General features: G+C 39.7%; 1 protein-coding gene across 3 annotated transcripts; it reads left to right on the forward strand.

Moving 5' to 3' along the window:
- Positions 1-1072: 1072 nt before the first annotated feature.
- BLOC1S6 (biogenesis of lysosomal organelles complex 1 subunit 6) lies at positions 1073-21900 on the forward strand. 3 transcript variants are annotated; one of them, XM_054701199.1, is made up of 6 exons: positions 1073-1270; positions 4424-4565; positions 7587-7674; positions 10818-10904; positions 11328-11450; positions 21523-21900. In XM_054701199.1, exons 1-5 carry the CDS (start codon positions 1189-1191, stop codon positions 11445-11447), a joined length of 519 nt encoding a protein of 172 aa, XP_054557174.1. In that variant the 5' UTR covers positions 1073-1188; the 3' UTR covers positions 11448-11450; positions 21523-21900. The 3 variants fall into 3 exon arrangements, with proteins under 3 accessions (XP_054557174.1, XP_054557178.1, XP_037358311.1); XM_054701203.1 differs by lacking the exon at positions 21523-21900 and adding an exon at positions 14437-15697; XM_037502414.2 differs by lacking the exon at positions 21523-21900 and having other exon boundaries at positions 11328-14430.
- The last annotated feature ends 1879 nt before the right edge of the window (positions 21901-23779 follow it).

Below are 23779 nucleotides of genomic sequence, written 5' to 3' on the forward strand. Positions count from 1 at the left end.
TCAATAAAAAGAATAGAAAATATTTACGTATTAACATTTTTTTCTTTACTTGTATCTCTTTCCTGCCTGCTTGCTCTTGACTAGCAAAATAAACCCAAAGACCTCAGTCTCCCTTTTTTTTTTTAATAAATATATACAGCGTTTAACTCTTTCTGGGTATTGTTTCTTTGGATTAACTTCTTCAGGATTCTATGAAGATTTTGCATTAGCCTATTAGTCTAAAAGACCATGCACATCTTTCTCCATTAGGTTTTTTTTCAGTAACCACTTAATTGTTGTTATGCTTGTCTTCTCCCCAAAAATAGCACCTCTAGGTCCTTAATTCTGAAGGATACTTTTGCTACTTGTAGTGTTGTCTTTTTTTTTTTCCCCCTGTTGGTAGGTTTTACTAGTTTTTCTCTGCATATCATGTTTTTTTTCCTGTCCTTCAAGATATGGCTTAAATTCATTTCCTCTATTAAGTTTTTAAATTTCTCTACTTACTTTCCAATTGTGCACTTGCACCATTGCACATCTGTGGCAGGCCAAATAATGGCCCTCAAAGATGTCTACTTTTAATTCCCCAAAATCTGTGAATGTAACCTTACATGTCAAAAGCAATTCTGTGGATGTGGTTTAAGTTAAGGACGCTGAGGTAGGGATTATCCTGGGTTACGTTGGTGAGCTCAGTATAATCATGAGGTTTCCTATAGGAAGGGAGGTAGGGAAATCAGAGACGGAAGGAAGGTGGTGTGACAGTAGAAGCAGGGGGAGAAAAGGCAGTATGATGTGGATAATGAGAGAACAAAGTCTGACTGTCGCCCACGCCCAGCAAAGGGCGCTCCCGTCCCCCGCTTCCAGTCGCCGCCCTTCCCCCTCCTCTCCCCCGCTTCCGCGGGCAGGTCGCAGGCGCGCGAGCCCCGCACGGCCCCGTCTACAGACTCGGCGTCGCAGACTGCGACGTCAGCGCGGAATCCGCGGAGCGCCGGGAGCGTGGGCGGGGCGGGGAAGTGGTGGGCGGAGCAGAAAGCCGGGAGGTGGGCCCGACGTCACGTGCGACGCGACGAGCCCCCGGTCTTCCGCTTCCGTCACTTCCGCGTGCGACCACCGCTTGTGTCCGGCTCGGCGTTGGTGTCGCTCTGCGCATTCGTCTTACCCCCTGCGGTCCGCACGACAGCCCCTTCCCTGTTCCGGGCGGGCGCGGGGGACATGAGTGTCCCTCGGCCTCCTTCCCCCCACGGGGCCCTGGCTGGGTCCCCCGACGGCCGGGGAGCCGGGGAGCCGACGCCGGGTACGTGACCCGAGGAGGGGAGGAGGTCTCAGGGGCTGCCCCGAGGGAATAAACTGCGTGGAGCAGCTCCGGCTCTGCCCCCCCGCGCGGAATTGGGGGACCGCGCGCGCCTCCTGCCGAGCGCAGCGGGCGGGAAAGGTGGTCTGCAAGGGAAGCGGTGTTAGGGTGCGGCTGGAGGCCTGATGAGGTTGTATGTTGGCCCCTGCACATCGTTAGTTATTTCTTATACGTCAGTGGTTGAGGGTGAGTTTGTCAGCAGGTTGATTGGTAATTGGTAATTCAGGTAATTGATGTGTCCAATGTTATTGACCAGTAACTCGGGAAATGCTGTCATGCTTCGTGACAGTACTGCACCCCTGTGCCTCCAGTTGTCTTTCTCAGCCCCAGTTGCAGGTGCAAGTTAAGCCCTAATGCCCTAAAGCATCCATGGAATGACTTGACTTGCTGTGTATCTAGAATGGACTGTTATTGCACCATCCTTCGGGAGAATTGAGAAAACAGTTACGCAAAGCTGTGTCTGATTTCTGTGCTTCAGATGAAGATGTGAGAAGAGATGAGAGAAGCTGCACCGCTTTGGATGTGCTTCCTGTTCCAGAGATATAGGGGTTACCTCAAAATACTACTTTCAGCCCCTTTCTTGGTTATGTAATTTCTCTATGATCTGCCTCTTTTCACACCTTCATAAACTGCTTCTATGAATAGAATTTCCTTGGATGTTTGTGCAGCTTGGGCCCCTCTCTTAGTTCTTACTTGCTCCTCCATCTGCTTGCAGATTATTTTGACTGGTGGTTTTGCACTTCTCTCACATAGAACAGGTATATAAATAAAAGCAGATGTCTGATCCTGAATGGTGCCAAGTCACTTTCACTTGAAACTTTAGAATTATTCTTCACTCTTCTTCTCTTGCTTCCTACTTCTGTTTAGCCTAAAGTATTATACTATACAACTTTCATCTCCCCTTCCTGTTTTCACTGTTAACAGTTGTACGGCTGGTCCTCCATCTCCAGTCTCTTACTCTTCCACAGCTGTGTCACTGCTGTCCTATCAGTACCCCAAGAAAAATTTCCAATCATGTCACTTCCTTGACTAGATACTCTAGATGGCTTCTTATTGCTTAGTAAACAAAGGTCCAAACCTATTAGCTTGGCATTCAGAAGTTCTCATAGTTTGAGTAGGTGGTCTTATACCTCACTATTATATATGCTGCTTGTTTTAGATACCCCAAGTTACCTTCTCTTTCCAGAACAATCCTCTGTTTCCACCTTTCTGCTACTGTTTCCTTTACCCATATTACATTCACTCCCGTCTTAGGATTCTTATACATGGAAATAGTAACCCTCACAAATTGCTACAGGGGACTGTATATTTGTGCCATCTTTTAGGAAGGCAGTTTTGCAATGTCTGTAAAAAATACTTAAGCTATATGTCCTTATAGGAATTTATGCTACAGAAACAGGGACGTGAATATGCAAAGACAACCAAGGAAGCTCATTGTAGCACTCTTTGAAGTAACAAAATATGAAAATATAAGTCATGAGTGTCTTTGTATACACTCAGGCTGTTAAAACACAAGTATGATAGTTTGGGCTGTTTAAGCAAAGGACTTTTGTCCCAGTTATGGATGTTGGGAAATCCAAGATCTTGTTGTCAACAGAGTAGGTTTCTAGTGAGGACCGTCTTCCTGTTTTGCAGCTGCGTGTTTTCTATCTGTGCTTCACATGTAGAGGGAGAGCACTTTCGGTTTCTCTTCCTCTTCCTTTAAGGATGCTGATCTCATCCTGGTGATTCCCCCTCCATGACCTTAGCTAAACCTAATTCCCCAAGCCCCACCTCCCTAACCTCCTAACCTTTGGAGGTTAGGTCTTCAACAAATGAATTTGGGGGAGAGGGATAAGATACATAAAATTCATAATAATAGGGACTGGTTGAATGCAATATGGTAGAATTCTGTTCTGTTGAAAATACAGTAGATCCTCAGCTATATGTGGACATATAGCTAAGGTATGTAAGAGAAAAGTTACAGAACAGTATGAATATTAATTTATGTGATAAAAACAGGATTTATGCATGGGTATGAAAAGATTTTTTTTTTAATTCCCCTGCCCCACTACCACCCAGGACACTTTCTTGAAGGTTGTGTAAGAAACTCCAGAGTGATTATGGAGTGAGAAAATGAGAAAGGAATAATTTTACTTTTCAGCCTAATGGTACTTTTCACATTTTGTGATTTCCTTGTATTGAGCAGTTTTAGAGGAGTTCCTAATTTATTGTTGTAATCTCAGAATCTAGTATGTAGTATATATGTACAGCAGGTGTTTCTTTCAGAGTTTGTTAATATGTTTCTCAGGAACCAGGTGAAAGTTATACTATTTTATTTTGATCACTGAAAGTTTGAATATGACAGCTTCTTGTTTTCCTTAATCTTATCAAAATTTAAATTTGTGCTAAAACTGTATGTACTTGGAATCAGCTATAAGAAAAATGTCCCAGTAAGTATAGTATATATAATGATCTAACTTGCTGTCACTGATTATTATAAGATGGTGATTGAGGAGAATTGTGTCAGAGTTTAATATTAGCTTTTAAAAAGAGTGCTTTTAGACTGCAGTGATAATGTGACCGTACTTTTAGACACATTTTCTAAGACCGAAATTGTTAGACAACCCACTTTTAACATGTAAATAATGTATCAAACTATGCAAAATATGGACCCACATTCTACCATAGGACTAGGAAATATATTTTTAAGCATTGCATTTTAAAACATATATAACTTTTCCATGCTTTTGAAAATCAGGAATTCTTGCTTTTATTCATTTCATTTTCCCACTTTTAAGCTTCAGACTCTTTCAGTTACTGAAAACTACAAGTCCTCTGGTCTGAAAAATATACAAACATACAGAATTTTGCATATGTTAATTTTTTTAACCTAGATTTTACCTTTCACTAGTAGCTTAAAAACATTTTTTGAGTGCTTCTAACCTGTTTTTTAGAGGAAGTTCAGAAGGTAAAAACAGTTAAAAAAAGAAAAGAAGGATACCTACAGTATATGTGCTCTGAATCCCACTGCCAGTCTCCTCTCCCTACCTTCTGCTCTCTTTCGCCTGTGTCAATTTAAAAGCTTCCTAAATTTGATTTTTTCCTTGGGGACAGGTTTAAGAGACACTTCTCCAGATGAAGGGCTAATAGAGGACTTGACTGTAGAAGACAAAGCTGTGGAGCAACTCGCAGAAGGATTGCTTTCTCACTACCTGCCAGATCTGCAGAGATCAAAACAAGCCCTCCAGGAACTCACGTGAGCTAGCAAAAAGCATAGATGCAATCATTTCCTCTTTGGCATAGTCATACTTTACTGTATAAGTGTATAATATTTTATAACAGTTAATGAAATTGGATAGATCTTAGTGATATCAACTGGGAGTGGAGGGGTACATAGCAATCTGAATATGAAAAGGGACTTGAGTACAAACATATCTCAATTAATCATGGCACCTGCTTTATGAAATATCCGGTATTATACCCTTTTACAATTGAGGAAACTGAGCTTCAGAGAGGCTAAATAACTTCAAAAAGATTTCATAGGTAGTGGTAGAAGTAACAGTTGAATATGATGAATAAGCAGTTGTTATGTTTCTTGAGTGTTAAGAAAAGGTAATAAGCAAATTTCAGGGAAAGGTAAAAAAAATATTTCCTGGTAGCTGCTGCTTTTCCTCTTTTATCCACAAATTTCATGATTAATAGATGTAGGGAATAGAGCACTGGAATGCAAGGCACGTGGGTTCTAATCCTGACTGTCATCCAACAGTTTAATCTTCATTAAGATTACTATTGAGAAACAGGACTACAAAGGTGGAGAAAGTAATGGTTAGATAGAAATTAAGTTTACTTTGTTTACTAATAATGGGTTTAATAATAATTAGTAAACTAATAAATTTACCAATAATGGGCAAGGAAAACCAAGTACAAATTTTAGCTTTATATATAGGAAATGATTATTTTTTATATGAATTTGTCATTATAACAACATTGGGAAAAAGAAAAAGAGGTTTTGGGATCCAGATCCTAAAATTAGCGAGGGAAGTATAATTGTGAGTAGCCTCAGTGAAGCTCCCTGAGGCAGTCCAGCCTTGGACCTTCTAAGAAAACAGGTTTTTCTCAGTGGATCATTCAGATATTGCATCAAGACTTCATAATCATGCCCAGCATATTTACTACAGATTATACAAAACTTGAAGGGAAAGAAAGCTTAGTTATTTCTGTCCCATTATATTATAGCTAAATATTCTCTGGAACTTATTAGATTTATGGATCATGAAAGCTATTACTTACAATTACAGTTTTATTATCACGAACACACATCAGCCCTGGCCAAATAAAGAGAATGAAGAGACAGAGGGGAAAGTCTGGAAATGTCCCAACCCTAGAACTTCTGTGACCTCTTCTAGTGCAATTAGGGTATATCACCTTCATGGTACACTGATGTGTTCACCATCCTCAAAGCGCCACTGGTCTTTGGTGTCCAGAGTTATTGGTGTTTCATTATGTAGGACTAATTAATTGGGTCATTGGTCATGTAATTTAACTCATGTAATTTAACTCAGTTTCCAGACTCCTCCCTTCCCTGCAGTATAGGCTTATAAAGGTGGGCTCGAAACTCCAATTCTCAAAGCTGGTGACGTGAGCCATCTGTGTTCTAAAGCTTTAGGGGACCCCATTAGCATAAAGTGTGAGCCAAATGACGTATAAATAACAAAGATACATATGTTATTTGGGAAATTCAGAGGATTTTAGCAGTGCCATGCCGGGAATCTGGGCTAAAGATCAGACAAATTCATAATTATACAACATAGATTTTTACATCTGTTTTCATGAAAGATATTGATTGGTCTGTAGTTTTCCTTTCTTGTAATGTCTTAATCTGGGTCTGGTTTTAGGGTAATGCTGGTCTAAGAGAATGATTTAGGAGGTATTTCCTTTGCTTTTGTTTTCTGGAAGAGATTATGGAAATTGGTGTATTGCTGCCTTAAATATTTGGTAGAAATCACCAGTGAAACCTTCAAGCCCTGGCACTTTTGTTTCTGGGACATTTTTACTTATTGATTTTACTCCCCTAAGAAAGATAGACCTGCTTAGATTATCTGTGCTAAATTTGTGTCTTTCAAGAAACTAGTCATTTCTATCTAAGTTATCAAATTTGTGGACAGAATTGTTGGAAGCATCCCTTTATTATTCTCTTAGTGTCTGTAGGATCAGTAGTGATGACTCTATAAATTATATTAGCATTCATGTCCTCTTTTTTTCCTTTGCTGATATGACTAGAGGTTTATTGATTTTACTGATCTGTTGAAGAACCATCTTTGGGTTTTGTTGATTTTTCTCTATTGTTTTCCATTATAAAAGTCTGTTTTGCTGTCCTGCTTATCTTGAAGTATTGGCTTGTTGGGTTTTCCTTTCATCCTTTATTTCACTTTCTGTTGTCTTCAGTGAGAGCTGAGGGGTCAGACTTGTGATATGTGAGATATGCCTAATTCAGTGCTGGATGGTGATGTTGGAGCTGCCTTTTAGTTTCTTCAGAGCTATTTTTTTTTCCTGTCACTATTCTCTGTTTAGCATAATTATAGAAGCAAACTGCATCTTATTTTTCTTTGTATGTAGTATTCTCTAAAATATTCAACTGGGTGACCTATTGGTTTCTGTTATTCCTGAGATACAAGCATGATCTGGAGAGACTATTAAAGAATTTGGCTTCTCTTTGAATCAGAATTTTAATAAGGAACCTTAGACATCTGGTCTGACATTCTCATTTTATAAATGAAGAAAGGTAGGCCTAAAAGAACCTCTAAATCTCCAAGATCACACAACTGGTTATTGGCAAGGATTGTGAATCCTGGTACTGTTTTTTTCATCTTCTTATCTTTCCCTTTTGACTTATTATCTTTTCCAACTCCAATTTGAAAGATTAGTGTTCCTCAGTTTTCTTACAGGAATGCGATTTATTGTTTTTGAGTTTCTTGGGCAAGACCATCTAAAAAACCTTTAGGATAATACAGAGAGCTGCTAAAAATAATGTTAAATGGTATGACTAGTTTTTAGAATCTGAAATTTAAGCAAGAACAAAAGGTAAATTTAGTTACCAAATGTAGCTTTGGAATATTATTTTTAAAAAGATTATGCTAAACCAGATAACCCTTGGAGAGTTAATAAATTTCCACCTTAACTTTTAGCCTTTAACATGACCAGGATGAATGTGAGTCCTTTTAATGAACCAACACTTACAAGTATGTATAGTTTATTTTCGATGTGTACTTTGTTTCAGACAGAACCAAGTTATATTATTAGACACACTGGAACAAGAGATTTCAAAATTTAAAGAATGTCATTCTATGTTGGATATTAATGCTTTGGTAAGTATGATTTAATTGTGTAGGTTAATGATAGCTTGTTTTAGAAATAGCTAGGTTTATCCTCCCGCTGCTAAATTTAGGATCTTTTCCTCTTGCTGCTAAATTTTAGAATTTATCTTTTAACAGGAAACCTTGATTTAAATTACTAGAACCACCATTATTGAACTTGTTATAGGAAATTGAATTTACTTATCAAAGTCTGGAATGATGTCATAATTAAAGACTTATAAAGGAGAATTAAAAGTAAGAAACTTTTGTGGTACTATTTTTCCCCTTAAGGAAAGTGTACCTCTCTTTAGCTATCAATTACATGTTTTTGGTTTTTTTTTTTAAAGATTTATTTATTTATGCATACAAGAGCTGGGGTACTGGCCTGGGGTGTGGGGGGTGAGAGGACTCACCAGAGACAGAGTGGGGAACAGAACAGTCAGACTGACTGAAACACTGCTGAGAGGAGTAGCAGGCGAGCCAGGAGAGGTCTGCTGCGCCATATGGGTTGCTCCCTGGCTGGCCGGAGGATCGAATTTGTGCTGCAGTGGCTGAAGACAGCCTCACAGGTTGCATCTTAACCCCTTGTGCCACCAGGGAGGCCCATAATTACATGTTTTTTTACTATTAGCATTTTCTTTTATTGTATGGCATACTTGTAATGCCACAACAAATTAATGCTGAAACAGACTCTTTGAGGATGATCAGTTGCATCTTTCAGTATAAATGACAATAGATGAATTTCATCAGAAGCTCTATAGCTTTTCGATGAGAGGAACTGATAATCTATTTTAAGATGCAGGGAATTAACAAAAATAAGGAACTTGTGGGCCTCCCCTGGTGGCGCAGCGGTTGAGCGCTGGGCTGCGAAGCTGCCTGCAGCCTCTGCAGTGCCTGTTCGATCCCCGGCCACCGGTGAGGGTCCCACATTGCGCGACAGACCTTTCCTGCCACGCCCGTTGCTCTCCTCAGCAGTGTATTTCATCAGTCTGCCTGTTCTGTTCCCCGCTCTGGCTCTGGTGAATTCTTTCACCCTCCCGCGCTTCTGACTGTACTGAGTGCTTGTATAAACAAATAAATAAATAAATTTTAAAAAATAAGGGACTTGTGGCTACCTTTCTCTTAAATATTTGAAGTAGCTTGGTTTGCATGATTTTGTGGACTTTCAAATGTATCTCAAAAATGGTAGATGTGGCTTTTTAATATTTTATAACAATGAAAAACAAATGTTCATCTTCTCTAGCATTAGGCAGAGGCCTATGGTAATTAAAGTCATTACCTCAGTATTTCTTGACTTGTGAAGAAAGTGGGCATAGTAACTCTGAATATTTTCCTTCCTCACTGAGGTCATGTTAAACTTGCTGAGTGAATGAATGATGACTGAATGAACCAGGCAAATGCAGTACAATTGCTTTAGTCTAAAGGGGTAGAGTAGAAACTAAGTCTTCCTCTTTCTTCTTGCCTTAGCCCAAGAGAGATATCATCCAGGAACTGAAAACTAAAAGGCCCAGAGAAAGAGAGTCTGTGAGCTCTGGAGCTCATCAGACTGCCTTGACTTCTGGCTACATTAGGGTGCTAACCTCATTACTGATACTTCCCTCATTTTTGTTGCCTTATCTTCTCTTTTTGTTAATTTGCCTGAGAATCAGGTCCTTTATTCTCTCCCATCTCTGAGTGAGATGAAACTGACCTTATCATTCCGGTAAGAAAAGTATCTTCACAGAGGTGGTTCTGCTTAGTCTGATTGCAAAAGCCCAAGGAACATGACCACATTTGTCCTTGCAGGTCTCTCTGCCCAAAATTTGGCTTTTCCTGATGGGCAGGCACTACACTAAAACCGTCCTGTCGACGCTAGCGCAGTGTCTGCCTTGTGAAGGCAGTAGATAGTGTTTTATTTTTCTTACGTGAAATTGACGATTGCATTCTTGGATAGTCTTTCTGAAATTCTAGGATATTATTTTGCATGTTTTTAAAGCAAAATGTATTTTACTTTATTTGTATATAATATAAATATCTGCTCTTTGTTTAATAACTTTTTGATCAAGCTAAACTAAATCAGGTGTTTTAAAATTCCACTAATGATTTAAATTAAATTTGAATTTTGAAATTAAAATGTAGATATAATTAAGGTTTTAAAAAGTTTGACCAGGGCCTCCCTGGTGGCACAAGGGGTTAAGATGCAACCTGTGAACCTCTCCGTAGCCACTGCAGCACGAGTTCAATCCCCAGCTAGCCAGGGAGCAACCCACATGGCCCAGTAGACCTCTCCTGACTCTCCCGCTGCTCCCTTCAGCAGTGTATTTCAGTCAAGCTGCCTGTTCTGTTCCCTACTTTTTCTCTGGTGAATCCTCTCACCCTCCACACCTCTGGCCTGTACCCCATTTCTTGTATGCATAAATAAATAAATCTTCAGGACCTTCCCTGGTGGCACAGGTGGTTGAGCGCAGTGCTGTGAAGCTGTCTGCAGCGCCAGTTCGATCCCAGCTGGCCAACGAGGGTCCCACATGGTGCAGCAGACCTCTCCTGTCTTGCCCGCTGCCCCCCTTAGCGGTGTATTTCATCAGTCGGCCTGTTCTGTTCCCTGCTCTGTCTCTGGTGAATCCTCTCACCCTCCTGCGAATCTGGCCTGTACTCTGGTTATTGTATAAATAAATAAATAAATCCTCAAAAATAAATAAATAGATAAATCTTCAAAAAATAAATAAATAAAAAGTTTGACCAGTTTAGGAAGAATGAACTGTAATTTAGGCATTGACTTGTTTATTCATTTTGATATTCCTGTCTATTTTATTTATTTATTTATTTATTTTTTTTTAAAAGATTTATTTATTTATTTGTTTGTTTATTTGTTTTTACATACAATCACTGGGTACAGTCAGAAGCGCGGGAGGGTGAGAGAATTCACCAGAGCCAGAGTGGGGAGCAGAGCAGGCAGAAGGACCGAAGTACACTGCTGAGGGGAGCAGCGGGCGGCAGGAGAGGTCTGCGCGCCATGTGGGACCCTCCTCCGGTGGACTGGGAGCAGCTGGGGATCGAACCGGCGCCACAGAGGCTGCGGGCAGCTTCGCAACCCAGCACTCAACCGCTGCGCCACTGGGGAGGCCCTATTCCTGTCTATTTTAACTTGACTTTTTATTTACTTTCTCCATGTTAAGTTCACTGAAGCTAAACACTATCATGCCAAGTTGGTGAATATAAGAAAAGAGATGTTGATGCTTCATGAAAAGACATCAAAGTTAAAAGTGAGTTGAAATCTTTTTATATTCTCCATAAAATTAGAAGTTTAATGGTCTTTTTTTTTTTTTTTTTTTTCCCAGTATGTGTTTTCTGACTTATATATCCATATACAATAACACATTTAATTCCTGGTACATTTTTTCTTGTAAAACATATACTTTTTAGTTGTATTGTGGGCTTTTTCTATGAAGAGTTGGACTAGTAGGCTCATACTCTCTGAATATGTAACTGTAATTCTCACTTAAATAAGAGTTTGGAGTAACTTTTTTTCTTGTATCAAAATTTAAAGACAACTTTAATTTAAAAGTTAAATATGAAATGTATTAAATTGCATTCATTACCACAGATCAAAGCACTATTACTTTTAAATTAGGCCATAATGTATAACCCTTGATTGTTTTCTTGGTTTTGGAATTTCTTTGACATAGAAAAGAGCACTTAAGCTGCAACAGAAGAGGCAAAAGGAAGAATTGGAAAGGGAGCAGCAACGAGAGAAGGAATTGGAAAGAGAAAAGCAGTTAACTGCCAAACCAGCTAAAAGGACATGAAAGGTTGTGTTTTCTTCCCTTCTCCCACATCCTTAAGACAACATGAGTGTAGACTAAAGTGAAGGTAGTGCCTTATACTATTGTGTGTGTTTTAAATTCTTTTCCCTGGAGTCCTGTATCTCTGTGTCTTCATTTCAGCCTTTAAAGAGACTTTTTTCTAAATATCATTTGATTTGGGTATTTATATGTAATTATTTCACTTTGTGTTTTGCTTAATTTCATTATTTTGGCCTTGACTCTATAAACTGTATAATGTTTTGATTGTTTTTAATAGTCTGGACTCTGGTTAAAAATTAGCATGAAAATTTTAGCTTCTTAAGTGAATTTAAAAGTTTCAGTTTTGTATTTTATGAAATCCCTTGCCTTTTTGGTAATGCATTGCTGGATTTTGGCAATTGCCTTTTCATTGCTTGGTTAAAAAGAAATGCCAACTATTTTATCCCATGTGCCCCTGACAAAGAGGTGTTATATGCATCATAGAAAAGTGTGTATGTGGGAAATAGTAGCATTTTAGACACAAGATAGGTAAACAAGATGTCTGGTCCACTAACTGTGTGCTCTGCTCCCTAGCATTGTGGTTGCTGTTTAGTGCTTCTGTAGCTTTTGGGTTCAAGGTAGAATATACATATCCCTAAAGTTTGATGGGGAGGTGGAATTCACACATTCAAATATGCTTAAATATTTGTGATAATTGGTAGTAGTAATTAACACACTGAGATGCAGTTGTTAATTCAATATGATAATGAACCCAACTTTCCGCATGGAAGGTCTAAGCACAAGTTGTGTGTGCCCTCTGATTTCCTTTGTGGCTTTACATGTGGTGACTTTTTATGTGCTTTAAAAAAATTCTTAAAGTAGAATGATCTATACCAAACACCTGTTTTATAGTTAATGACAGGAATGATGGAAAATTAGTTAGCTTCTTCACAAGAGAGGCAGCATGATAACTTTTGTGTTTTCTGTATTTTTCTCTCCAGTATTATATGTAGACACTTATGTGAGGGAAATGTTATAATGTTTAATTGTTCAAAATTGGGAGAATATTATTCACTGTTTTGGTGTTACTTAATATCCAAGTGGTCTCTAATCTCTATTATATAGAGACTGTATAGAACCTATAAAAGTGTATGATTAGAATATGTATCTTTTATAATCCACATTACATTTTTGGTAAGCTGTAATTACTACCTCTGATCACATATCAGGCTAATTAATGAAGAAGAAGGCTTTAGATTTGAGTGCTGAGAACTAGAGTGTTTTAAATAGGTTTAAATAGTTTCTTTGAAAGCCTTTCCCTTCTTTAATGAATGATGATTCTCACAGTTCACTTGACCTTGAACTTACATTTAAGAATATAAGTGTATTTTACTTAGAAAGGCTAAGTGTTGCCCTGAAACACTAGCTAAAACTGCCTAGGGCAGGATTCATTAGGGCTTATAGGACAATATCATCTAAACTGCTGAATGTATTCATAACCTGACAGAGACTGCCCGTTTCTTCTCAGAGTGGTTTGTGAACCAACTACAATGGTTATTTAAAATGCTGGTTCCTGGGGCCTCCCCCATTGGTGCAGGTGGTTGAGCGCAGTGCTGTGAAGCTGTCCACAGCCTCTGCAGCATCAGTTCGATCCCAGCCGGCCGGCGAGGGTCCCACACGGTGCGACAGACCTCTCCTGTCTCGCCCGCTGCTCTCCTCAGCAGTGTATTTCGTCAGTCTGCCTGTTTTGTTCCCCACTCTGTCTCTGGTGAATCCTCTCACCTTCCCGTGCATCTGGCCTGTACCCGGTTCTTACATAAATAAATAAATAAATAAATAGATAAATAAATAAATAAATAGATAGATAGATAAATCTTAAAAAAAAAACATAAAATAAATAAAATGCTGGTTCTTGGACACCACTAAATCTACTGAAGCAAACATGTTTTTCTCTGCCAGTTTTTCCCAATTGATTCTAATGCTCTCTAAAATGATGCTACATTAGTTGTTTAGGTCAGAGGTTCCCACATTAAGCAGCATATATCATCATCTGGGAACTTTAAAAATTGCAGACATTCTGTAAGTTTCATACTCATTAGTTCTGGGTTGGGAGATGCATGAAAATTTTAGAGTTTCCAGGATTACTCTGATGCAAGGACCCGCAGTGTTTAAACTATCTAGTGATTCATATTTATCAGGAGTGAACTAGTTTAAAAGCTGTTTAGTAACCTTGGGATTAATCTTTGAAATAAATTCTGAGCTGCTGCTTTTGATATAAAGTCAGATTTAAGACTGAAATAGAAATCTAGTTAATTAATTGAATTTTGGTGACCTGTGTTAAAATCATGCTTAGTGAATGAATGGGAAGGCACACATGTACTTTTATAGTTGGATTATTTAAGTTTTGAAAATTTTTTTTAAAATGTCAGGTATATATATATATTAGCATCCACTATTTTTAGGTCACTTGTAAATCAGAAGTACTATTACCTTGTAATTAAAATCTAAAACTGTATTTGTATTTCAGTAGCAAGTAAATATATCTCACTAACTAAACTTGAATGGTACCTCTTTAATTAGTCTTGCTGTTTTTTTGCACGAAATATGAATTTATACTTAGGAGAATTTTGGTTTTTGGTTGGAAAAGATTGCCTTTGTTTTGAAATTACATTGCATAGGTACTAAACTAAAATGATAGATATTAGCTTTGTGTTTATTTTGCAGTATATATCATGTAAATATGCAGACATTGAATGTAATGTAGATGTGTCCTCAGTGAGTTTTTGGGTAGATACAGTTTGTAAATAATGTGAGTTATACAACCTCATACCTTTCTATTTTGAGTTTGTCAATGAGGACTACTTTTTATATATGTAATAAAAAAGGTCCCTGAATTATCCAATGTAATTTAGCAAACATTGTTGTGTACTTTGCACTGTATAGTTCCTTACATGAATGTTATTTCAAAAATTCCACTTCTTTTTTTCCCCTAATTGTCATCTTCCTCCTAAAGTTCTCTTTAGATTTTGTCATAATATGGCTGGGTCCACTCATCATTTTCAGAAAAGTGATAGAAAGTTTTGTTCAAGTAAGAATGGCCCATATTAAAAATCTAACAACAACAAATGCTGGCGAGGATGGGGAGAAAAAGGAACCCTTTTACATTGCCAATGGGAATGAAGACTGGTCTAACCGCTATGGAAAGCTGTGTGGAGAACCCTCAAATTACTAAAAATGGATCTACCATATGACCCAGCAACTCCTCTTCTAGAAATCTACCCAAAGGACACAAAAATATTAATTCAAAAGGAAACTTGCACTCCTATGTTCATTGCAGCACTATTTACAACAGCTAGAATATAGAAACAATCTAAGTGCCCCAGAACACATGACTGGATCAAGAAGATGTGGTATATATACACAATTGAATACTACTAAGCAATCAAAAAGAATAAATGGATGGAGCTGGAAGGGATTATGCTCAGTGAATTAAGTGAGAAGGAAAAACAAAAATATCAGATGGTTTCACTTAAAGGAAGAACATAGGGAAACCATATAAGGGATTCCGCCCCCCCCCCCAAAAAAAGAGACAAAATTAGCAGGTGAACTACAAATTTGAGACATTCATGGGGGGGGGGCGGGGAGGGAAAGGGATCAAAATGGGCAGGAAGAAACAAATGCAAATGTCTGACGGTAAGGTGTATCTTGGTGGTGGTAATTTTATGGATATAACATCTGAGAGGAGAAAGCAAACATGAACAAAGTTGTAAAAATATATAAATAAATTCAAAACAAAACAAAACAAAGTTTCATTCAATTACATGATTGAATTGAATGAATTGAATCAACTCAGTTTCATAAAGTTTCATAATTGAAATAACTCAGTTTCATAAAGTTCTTCACTATTCTTTGAGGACAAAAATAAAAGCTACTATTTTAAGTGGTTTGGTAGAATGTGCTTAAAAATGGACCTCCCTGGTGGTGCAGTGGGTTGAATGCAGCGCTGTGAAGCTCTCCACAGCCTCTGCAGTGCGCATTCGATCCCGGCCGGCCGGCCGGCGAGACTCCCACATGTTGAAGCAGCCCTCTCCTGTTGGGCCCGCTGCTCCCCTCAGCAATGTATTTCAGTCCTTCTGCCTATTCTGCTTCCTGCTCTGTCTCTGGTGAATCCTCTCATCCTTCCGCACCTCTGGCCTGTACCCCAGCTCTTGTATAAAAATAAACAAATCTTTAAAAAAAAGTGCTTCAAAATGTTCCCTGCCTATGTAGCCTATAAATAAGAGAAATTTCCAAATTATAGAATAGTTAGTTCATGTCTTTTATTTTTTTAACTTTGGAAGTCCTGGAATCCCAAATGGAAGACTTATGTGGGTGACCTTTGGAGGAAGGGGACATGAACTCTCAAAAATTCCTCACTGAATTTCACTGATTTTTATATCTATGTTTTCCCAAGATTGGGCCCATAGATCGTTAGAGTCACATATATTTATAGCTTACATATATATCATACATAATATTAAGAGACTATGTATCAGGGGCCTGCCCGGTGGCGCAGCGGTTGAGCGCTGGGTTGCGAAGCTGCCCGCAGCCTCTGTGGCGCCGGCTCAATCCCCGGCTGCTCCCCGGCCACCAGAGGAGGGTCCCACATGGCGCGCAGACCTCTCCTGCCGCCCGCTGCTGCCCTCAGCAGTGTTCTTGGGTCCTTCTGCCTGCTCTGCTCCCCGCTCTGGCGAATTCTCTCACCCTCCCGTGCTTCTGACTGTACCCAGTGCATGTATAAACAAAAACAAACAAACAAACAAATAAATAAATAAAACATGCCTCTTTAAAAAAAAAAGAGAGACTATGTATCAGATCTGTATATAGAAGAATGCTCTAAAGCAATGATTCTTAATCACTAAACCTGCTAACATTACTGCACATATTTTAAAAGTATGTTACTTAGGTTCTCCTTTTGGATAAAGGTAGTTCTTATGCAATATTGTTTGTTCACATATGTTTGCACAGATTAACCAGATATTTAAGATTTGTTCTGTTGCTAGCTTACTTTAGCTGTGTTTGCCTGTATGAAGCCAGATCAATGTTAACCTTTGGGTGAGACTAGTTTTATTTGTAAAGCCATTAAGAAAGTGAAGGGAGTAGCCAAGGGAGACAGTTTCAATTACTGATTTAAAGAGCTCTGGAGGCTTTTAAAAAGTCTAAAGAAACAGTGTGAAGGAATGGTAATCAAAGAAAAGACAGGTAAACTTTGTGGTGGGTGGTAAAAAAGAGGAAAGGAAAGACCAAAATGGAAGTAGAAGAGAAAGGTAATATACATCCTTCGTATACTCTGAATAAGCTTATAGGTTTCTGTTTAGGATAAAAGTAGTGAAAAGTTGCTCCCTGTTGGTACTTCATCATAAACTGAAATAAAATTTGTAGCTGTTCATTTTGATTTCCATCATAAACATGTTCCTAAGCTATTTAGGAGGCCTGCAATGTTCAATCCGGATAAGGACAGGGCTAAAAGTCACCTGCATGGGTGCGGCTTGCTTCTAGTTTAGTCTTGACTTTTGAACTTTGCTGAAGACAATCAAAAAGTATATTGAGGGCCTCCCCTGATAGTGCAGTGGTTGAACACTGGGCTGCGAAGCTGCCCGCAGCCGCTGCAATGCCGGTTCAATCCCCAGCCGGCCGCCCGCCTGTGAGGGTCCCACATGGCGCGCAGACCTCTCCTGCCGCCGGCTGCTCCCCTCAGCAGTGTACTTCGGTCCTTCTGCCTGTTTTTTTTTTTTTTTTTTTTTTTTAAAGATTTATTTACTTATTTATACAAGCACTGGGTACAGTCAGAAGCGCGGGAGGGTGAGAGAATTCACCAGAGCCAGAGCGGAGAGCAGAGCAGGCAGAAGGACCGAAGTACACTGCTGCGGGGAGCAGCGGGCGGCAGGAGAGGTCTGCGCGCCATGTGGGACCCTCGCCCGGTGGCTGGGGATCGAACCATCGAACCGGCGCTGCAGAGGCTGCGGGCAGCTTTGCAACCCAGCGCTCAACCGCTGCGCCACCGGGGAGGCCCCTTCTGCCTGTTCTGTTCCCCGCTCTGGCTCTGGTGAATTCTCTCACCCTCCCGCGCTTCTGACTGTACCCAGTGCTTTTATAAATAAATAAATAAATAAATCTTAAAAATAAAATTCCTAAAAAAAAAAAAAGGCATATTGAACACTTTGCATAAGGAAATACTGGGGAACAAAAATGTGTATATAGACCTGAAGGTTCCTGGTCTCTTTCTGCTTTGACCATTATATTTTAAAGTACATAGGGCCTTAGGAATATAGTGGTTAGGAATGTGGACTCTGAAGTGTTTATATCCCTGCTTGATCTGGGGTCTTAGATTTGCTTAAATCCGGAATTGTAAAGTTGGGATAATAAGTGTCTCTAACTTTTAAGTTTATGAGGTTTCATGATATCCGCATAAAGCCCTTAACAGTATAGAAAGAAACTCAAGAAAATGTGGTTTGTTGTATCACAGTATCTTGAAATCAGATATCCACTCAGGGTGTGGGGTGCATGGTTTGTGCTTATTTTGCCCTTTTTTTGGCTTTTTTTTAAAATTTGCTCACGGGGTTTCTTCTGTCCAAGCTAGCTCCTTCACCCTGTTAATGTCAGGATTCATTTCTTTCTACTCAAATGTCATTTCTTTATGGTTTTCAAACCACCATGTTTCCATGGTATTTCATAATACATTTGTCTGAGCATTTGCACTATAAGTTATGTATTCATATGTCTCAAGGTGAAGTAAATGTCTTTTTTTTTTTTAATTTTGGCACAGTAGTACCTGGCCTTGGTGGCATATTAGTGATATCTAGGGAGGCAGAATCAATAAGGAGTGTGTGTGTGTGTGTGTGTGTGTGTGTGTGTATAGAATGATTGTAGGGGCTGGTGATTCTAAAATCTGCAGATCAAGACCAAAAGGCTGGAGACTCAGGGAAGAGTTGATACCCTAAAGGCAGTTCTGGAGAGAGAATTCTCTCTCCCTCAGGTGACTTCAGTCTTTTTCTCTGAAGGCCTTCAATGGATTGATTGAGGCCCACCACATTATTGAGGTAATCTGCTTAGTCTGCTGTGACTGATTTTAAATGTTAGTCTTACCTAAAAAATGCCTTCACAGCTACACCTAGACTAGTATATGGCCAAATAATATAGTTACCATAGTCTGGCCAAGTTGCCATATAAAACTAACCATCAGCGTTGGGATTAAATTGAATCTAATAGCAGAGAGATGCAATTATTAAAAATAGCTATAATAACAAACTGGATTATAGACATAAAATTTTACAATAAAACGACCAAATTCCTGCAGTCCAGACATGACTAGGGACCCTATAATCTGGATAAGCTGTCATCAATACTTTTGTGATTAGTCATATTTTTAAACATACTACAAAATGATAGCTACTTACAAGACCTTTGGACTCAAATGAGCTTAGAGATAATGAGCATACTGGACTGTAGAAAAATAGGTGGCACATCTAATTAGATTTACAACGTCTCTATCAGGGCTGCTCAGTTCTCTTAAAAACAGCTTTCGGTAAGAAAGAGGTGGGCAGTTTTAGAGCCCGCTCAAGCAGAGCGCAGATACAGAGCCTGATAAAGCGCAAGTGGGGTAATGCTGCCATCTGGTGGTATTTGCTCCCCTAGTACTACAAATTCTAGTACTGTCTTGATGATTCAATTTTTTTTTTAAATAATAAATTTTATTTTTATATTCCCCCATATAATTGCAACCGCCCCATTCTGACCCCAATCCCTCCCCTCCAGCCCCCCACCCCCCAGAAAGTGTCTCTGGTTCATAGTTTTTTGTTGATTTTGATTTTCATTTTCTTATAGTTATTCATTTTCCTGGTCCCTTATTTAAGTTTTCTAGATTCCTGCTATGAGTGAGACCATCTGGTATTTTTCTTTTTCTTTCTGGCTTATTTCGCTGAGCATGCTCCCTTCCAGCACCATCCATGTTGCTGCAAATTGCATGTGTTTATCTTTTTTGTTTTTTATTTTATTTTATTTTATTTTTTTTTTATAGAGGCATGTTTTTACTTATTTATTTATTTGTTTGTTTGTTTCGTTTATACATGCACTGGGTACAGTCAGAAGCGCGGGAGGGTGAGAGAATTCACCAGAGCCAGAGTGGGGAGCAGAGCAGGCAGAAGGACCGAAGTACACTGCTGACGGGAGCAGCAGGCGGCAGGAGAGGTCTGCGTGCCATGTGGGACCCTCCTCCGGTGGCCGGGGAGCAGCCGGGGATCGAACCGGCGCCTCAGAGGCCGCGGGCAGCTTTGCAACCAAGCGCTCAACCGCTGCGCCACGGGGGAGGCCCTGTTTATCTTTTTTGAATGCTGAGTAATATTCCATGGTATATATGTACCACATCTTCTTGATCCAGACATATTTTTGGGCATTTGGGCTGTTTCCAAAGCTTTGCTATTGTAAACAGTGCTGCTATAAACATAGGGATGCAGGTGCTCTTTGGAATTGATGTTTCTGTGTCCTTTGGGTAAATACCTAGGAGTGGAATTGCTGGATCCTGTGGAAGCTCTATGTTTAGTAGGTCCAGAAATCTCCACACAGCTCTCCATAGTGGTTGGACCAGTTTGCACTCCCACCAACAGTACAGAAGAGTTCCTTTTTCTCCACACCCTCGCCAACATTTGTTGTTGCTAGTTTTTTTAATGTGTGCCATTCTCACTGGTGTAAGATGGTATCTCATGGTAGTTTTGATTTGCATTTCCCTGATTGCAAGTGATGTTGAACATTTTTTCATATGCCTGTTGGCCATTTGCATTTCCTCTTCAGAGAAGTTTCTTTTTAGCTCTTCTGCCCATTTTTTGACAGGATTATTTTCTTTGTTGTTGTTGAGTCTCTTGATGATTCAATTTTTTAAAACTTTGTTAATCAGGATTTTCTATATAAAAACTTTTGTTTAGCCTATGTGATATTTGAAAGTGATTTGTGAAACATTTGATAAGGTTTAAAGCTATATTTTTCTAATGTTTTGAGTTTACTACTTTGATAGTAGGCTTGAAGTCCTCTCCCACCTGCACCCTGCTTCTCCAGTTACAATTATATCATCATCAAACATGCTCACTCCAGGAAAACACTCCAGGCCAAAAGTCTTGCAGTGGACAGAGGCCCTGGGGTTTAGTGTTTTTATTCATCTGACCCTCCATATGGGGCCTCAGTTGATAGGATCTGAGATGGGGGCCCTGACCCAAGAATAGTCAACTCATAGACTAATTGGTGAAAAATCGACCTGGTAGAAAACTGGAACTTTAGAGAATTCCATTAGTTTAGCCAATGGAACTTTAGAGAATTGGGACTTTAGAGAATTCCATTGGTTTAGCCAATTAGTGTTTTGGGAATATGTGATAGAAACCTCATCTGATAGAGACAATCAGCTCCATACTAACTGAAAGAAAAATAAGAAAACACACAAAGACTGTGTTAATTGTGGGGAGAAGTAGGGACACATGAACTTGTATTTCTGAAAGAAGATGTGGTCATCAGGACCCTTAGAATGCTTAGGATTCCTAAAACAAGGCGCTGTTGAGACCTGGGTGCTGTGCTTCTCTTGGCTTCCTGTGAGATTTGATTACTGGACTAGGGTTTCTGTTTTCCATAAATTTTCTACAATAGCACCCATCTGCCCTCCCATTTGTGAGATAAACTTAACAAATTCCTATTTATTGCAACCACAAACATCTAATATTGCCTTTTAGGTTTTTGCATGCTACATTTTTGAAAGTGTTTTAATATGAATTATCTAATTCAATAAGAATATCACTTAGGAGTGTATGCATCCCCATACCTGATAATCCAGGAATTCAAGGAAGAAGATATTGATCAAACCTGGATTCAATCCGGTTGTCAGCCACATACCTCTTATTGTTTATTGGGTTTTCTCCCTTGTTTTATCCAATTTCTTAAAGGTATTCTTATCTCTGGCTGGATTTCTAATCCCAGATTTATTTCCAGCTCATTTGCAAACTTAAAATTTGGATACTGTACCTTGTATAGAAACATTAGGAAGTTAACACTGTAACTCCATGTTCTTATCACTGTTTTACAGATGAGGACATTTTATAGACAAGGAGAGCTGAGACATACTGAGTCTGAGTATCCAAACCACAACCACTCAGCACAAGTGATGGAGCTGGAATTTGATTCTGGGAAAAATCCATAGTTACTACAGTGCAAGGGAATTTTCTTGGACCCTGGGAACAGAGAGAAATAGATCTCAGGAATTTTACTCTAAGTCTTTCAATAAAACAGTAATGATGGCAGGGAATTATGTGGATATACCGTTTCATCTGCTAACTCTCTTAATCCCGTCTAATAATACTGGAACATCAGAAGTGGAGGAGGCATGAATTTCCATGTTGGGGAAGAGCCTGCCTAGTAGTAAGAACTGATTTTCCTGCAAGACTGTTTTAATTTTAGACTGGCCCTGAAGCGCCACATCTCTCTGATAGAAACAGGTGAGATTGAAATGGGATGAGGTGTGGATCAGAAACCTTCCCTTGAGATGATGATGATGTTGGAGTAAATGAAAGCAAGGCAGAGGTGCTGGGTGAAATGAGCAGCTCTGGAATGGCCAGGACATTCACATTATAGCTGTACTGAGACATTTCATCACCATTACCTTGAAAAAGCTTTGTTTGATGTTGTCTTGTTGGGCCTGCATTTCTAGTCTTCAGGCAGCAACCCAGTTCCCATTTCTTCTGCATTGTTACTGCTTTGTGAAAAGAACGTCGCTAAGATTAGAAACCAGGTTTTCTCACTGGAGGACCCTGAGCAGTTCAGTTTCCGTCAGTAAGATTCTTCTGGCATTAACCTTCTGACACACTTTGTATCACATATTTGCAGAGCGCTGTTTTCCTCACTTAATAATTGCACCAACCCATCTGCAGTGGAAGCATCTAGGTAAGTGCTTTACATGTTTCTGGGTTTTTTCAGTCTGGGCCTCAGCCTCTGAATGGGGAATCAAGGAAGAGATTACTTCTGAATGAGGGAAGATGCTCCTTTCCTGTCTGGATTGAAGGAACAGTGGCAAGGAAAGAGGAGGTGAGGCACACATGAGTCACCCTTCTCCTTGTAGTCCATCCTGCAACCCTCTTATTCTGACTCATTCCTCTCCCTAAGATGTCATTGTGAACAGCAGCTTGTGCCATCTTGCAAGTCAGACCTGTTATTAAAGATGCTGACTGGCATTTAAAGCAGGCCCTGTCTCAACCATAGTACTCTTTGTTCATGGCTGCTCTTGTGGCGTTGAGAACATGTCTCACATCCCTCTAACTACAGGGACCTTAACTGACCAAGTGACCGTGCGGCTGTGCGGACCCTATCTGCATTTATACTGAGCATGCTTCCTATAGGCTGTTCCTAGCCAGGGTTCACTTCTGGGAGATGAAGAACTGTCTGATGGTTAACTTTGACTCAAGGACTCCCTGTTGACTTTGCTGAAACTTTGCTTGGCAGTTTAGGATGCTTCCCCTCCAACCTTCCTCCTTTCACTCTGGCGGACAGTACAGCACAGAATAAAGAGGCTGAGGAAGTGGATATGCTGGGGGTGGGGGGGTTGTATTGTGGAAGGCCCAAAGACCCACCAGAGGATATATCACATGAGAGGACACTCCATTCATCAAACCACCAAAATGGTGATGGTAAGGGACACCACCATCACTAAGAAGTTCTGCAGGGATGATGGAAGGAGACCAGTTACAAACTAGCTCATTAACATCTGAGAAGTGATAGAGATGGTAGGCTTAACTGCCAGAAGCCTAGAGACTGTAATTACCTCACCAAAAAGCTAGGTGGGAGGGCGGTCAATGGACTTTATAGGAGGAGCTAAATAGATATTACACTTAATGGAATGTGGTGTCAATATTGCCCCTTAGGGCGTGGCAGGCAGACAGTTGACAAGGGTGCTGCTTAGCATCTTAACAGGCAGCAAACCTTTTAGTTAGAGAGCTAGATAGTAAATATTTTAGACTTGTAGGTCCCATGCCCAATACAATGTCCCTGCTCAACTTAGCTGCTGTGACACAAAAGTAGCTATGTATGGATGATAAATAAACACAAGTAGCTATATTTCAATAGGCCTTGATTAGCAAAAAAAGGGGGCTTTGCTGGATTTGGCCCATGGACCATTGTTTGCTGCTCCCTTACTAAAAAAATTGGAGGATCAGAGATACACCTCACACCCATGAAAGTGGCTTATATTAAAAAAAAAAAAAAAAAACAGAAACAACAAATGCTAGTGAGGATATGGTGAAAAAAAGAATCCTCTTACCCTGCTGCTGGGAATGCAAACTGGTCCACTACTA

The sequence above is a fragment of the Talpa occidentalis genome, unplaced genomic scaffold (assembly GCF_014898055.3).
Source record: "Talpa occidentalis isolate TD23 unplaced genomic scaffold, MPIMG_talOcc4v2.1 talOcc4.11, whole genome shotgun sequence".
NCBI lineage: Eukaryota > Metazoa > Chordata > Mammalia > Eulipotyphla > Talpidae > Talpa > Talpa occidentalis.

Excerpts from the sequence above, each read along its gene's own strand:
- BLOC1S6 (XM_054701199.1), top strand. The coding sequence starts at position 1,189 with ATGAGTGTCCCTCGGCCTCCTTCCCCCCACGGGGCCCTGGCTGGGTCC. Across the intron at positions 4,566-7,586 it reads CAAGCCCTCCAGGAACTCAC|ACAGAACCAAGTTATATTAT; the intron begins GTGAGCTAGCAA and ends ACTTTGTTTCAG. Across the intron at positions 7,675-10,817 it reads TGTTGGATATTAATGCTTTG|TTCACTGAAGCTAAACACTA; the intron begins GTAAGTATGATT and ends CTCCATGTTAAG.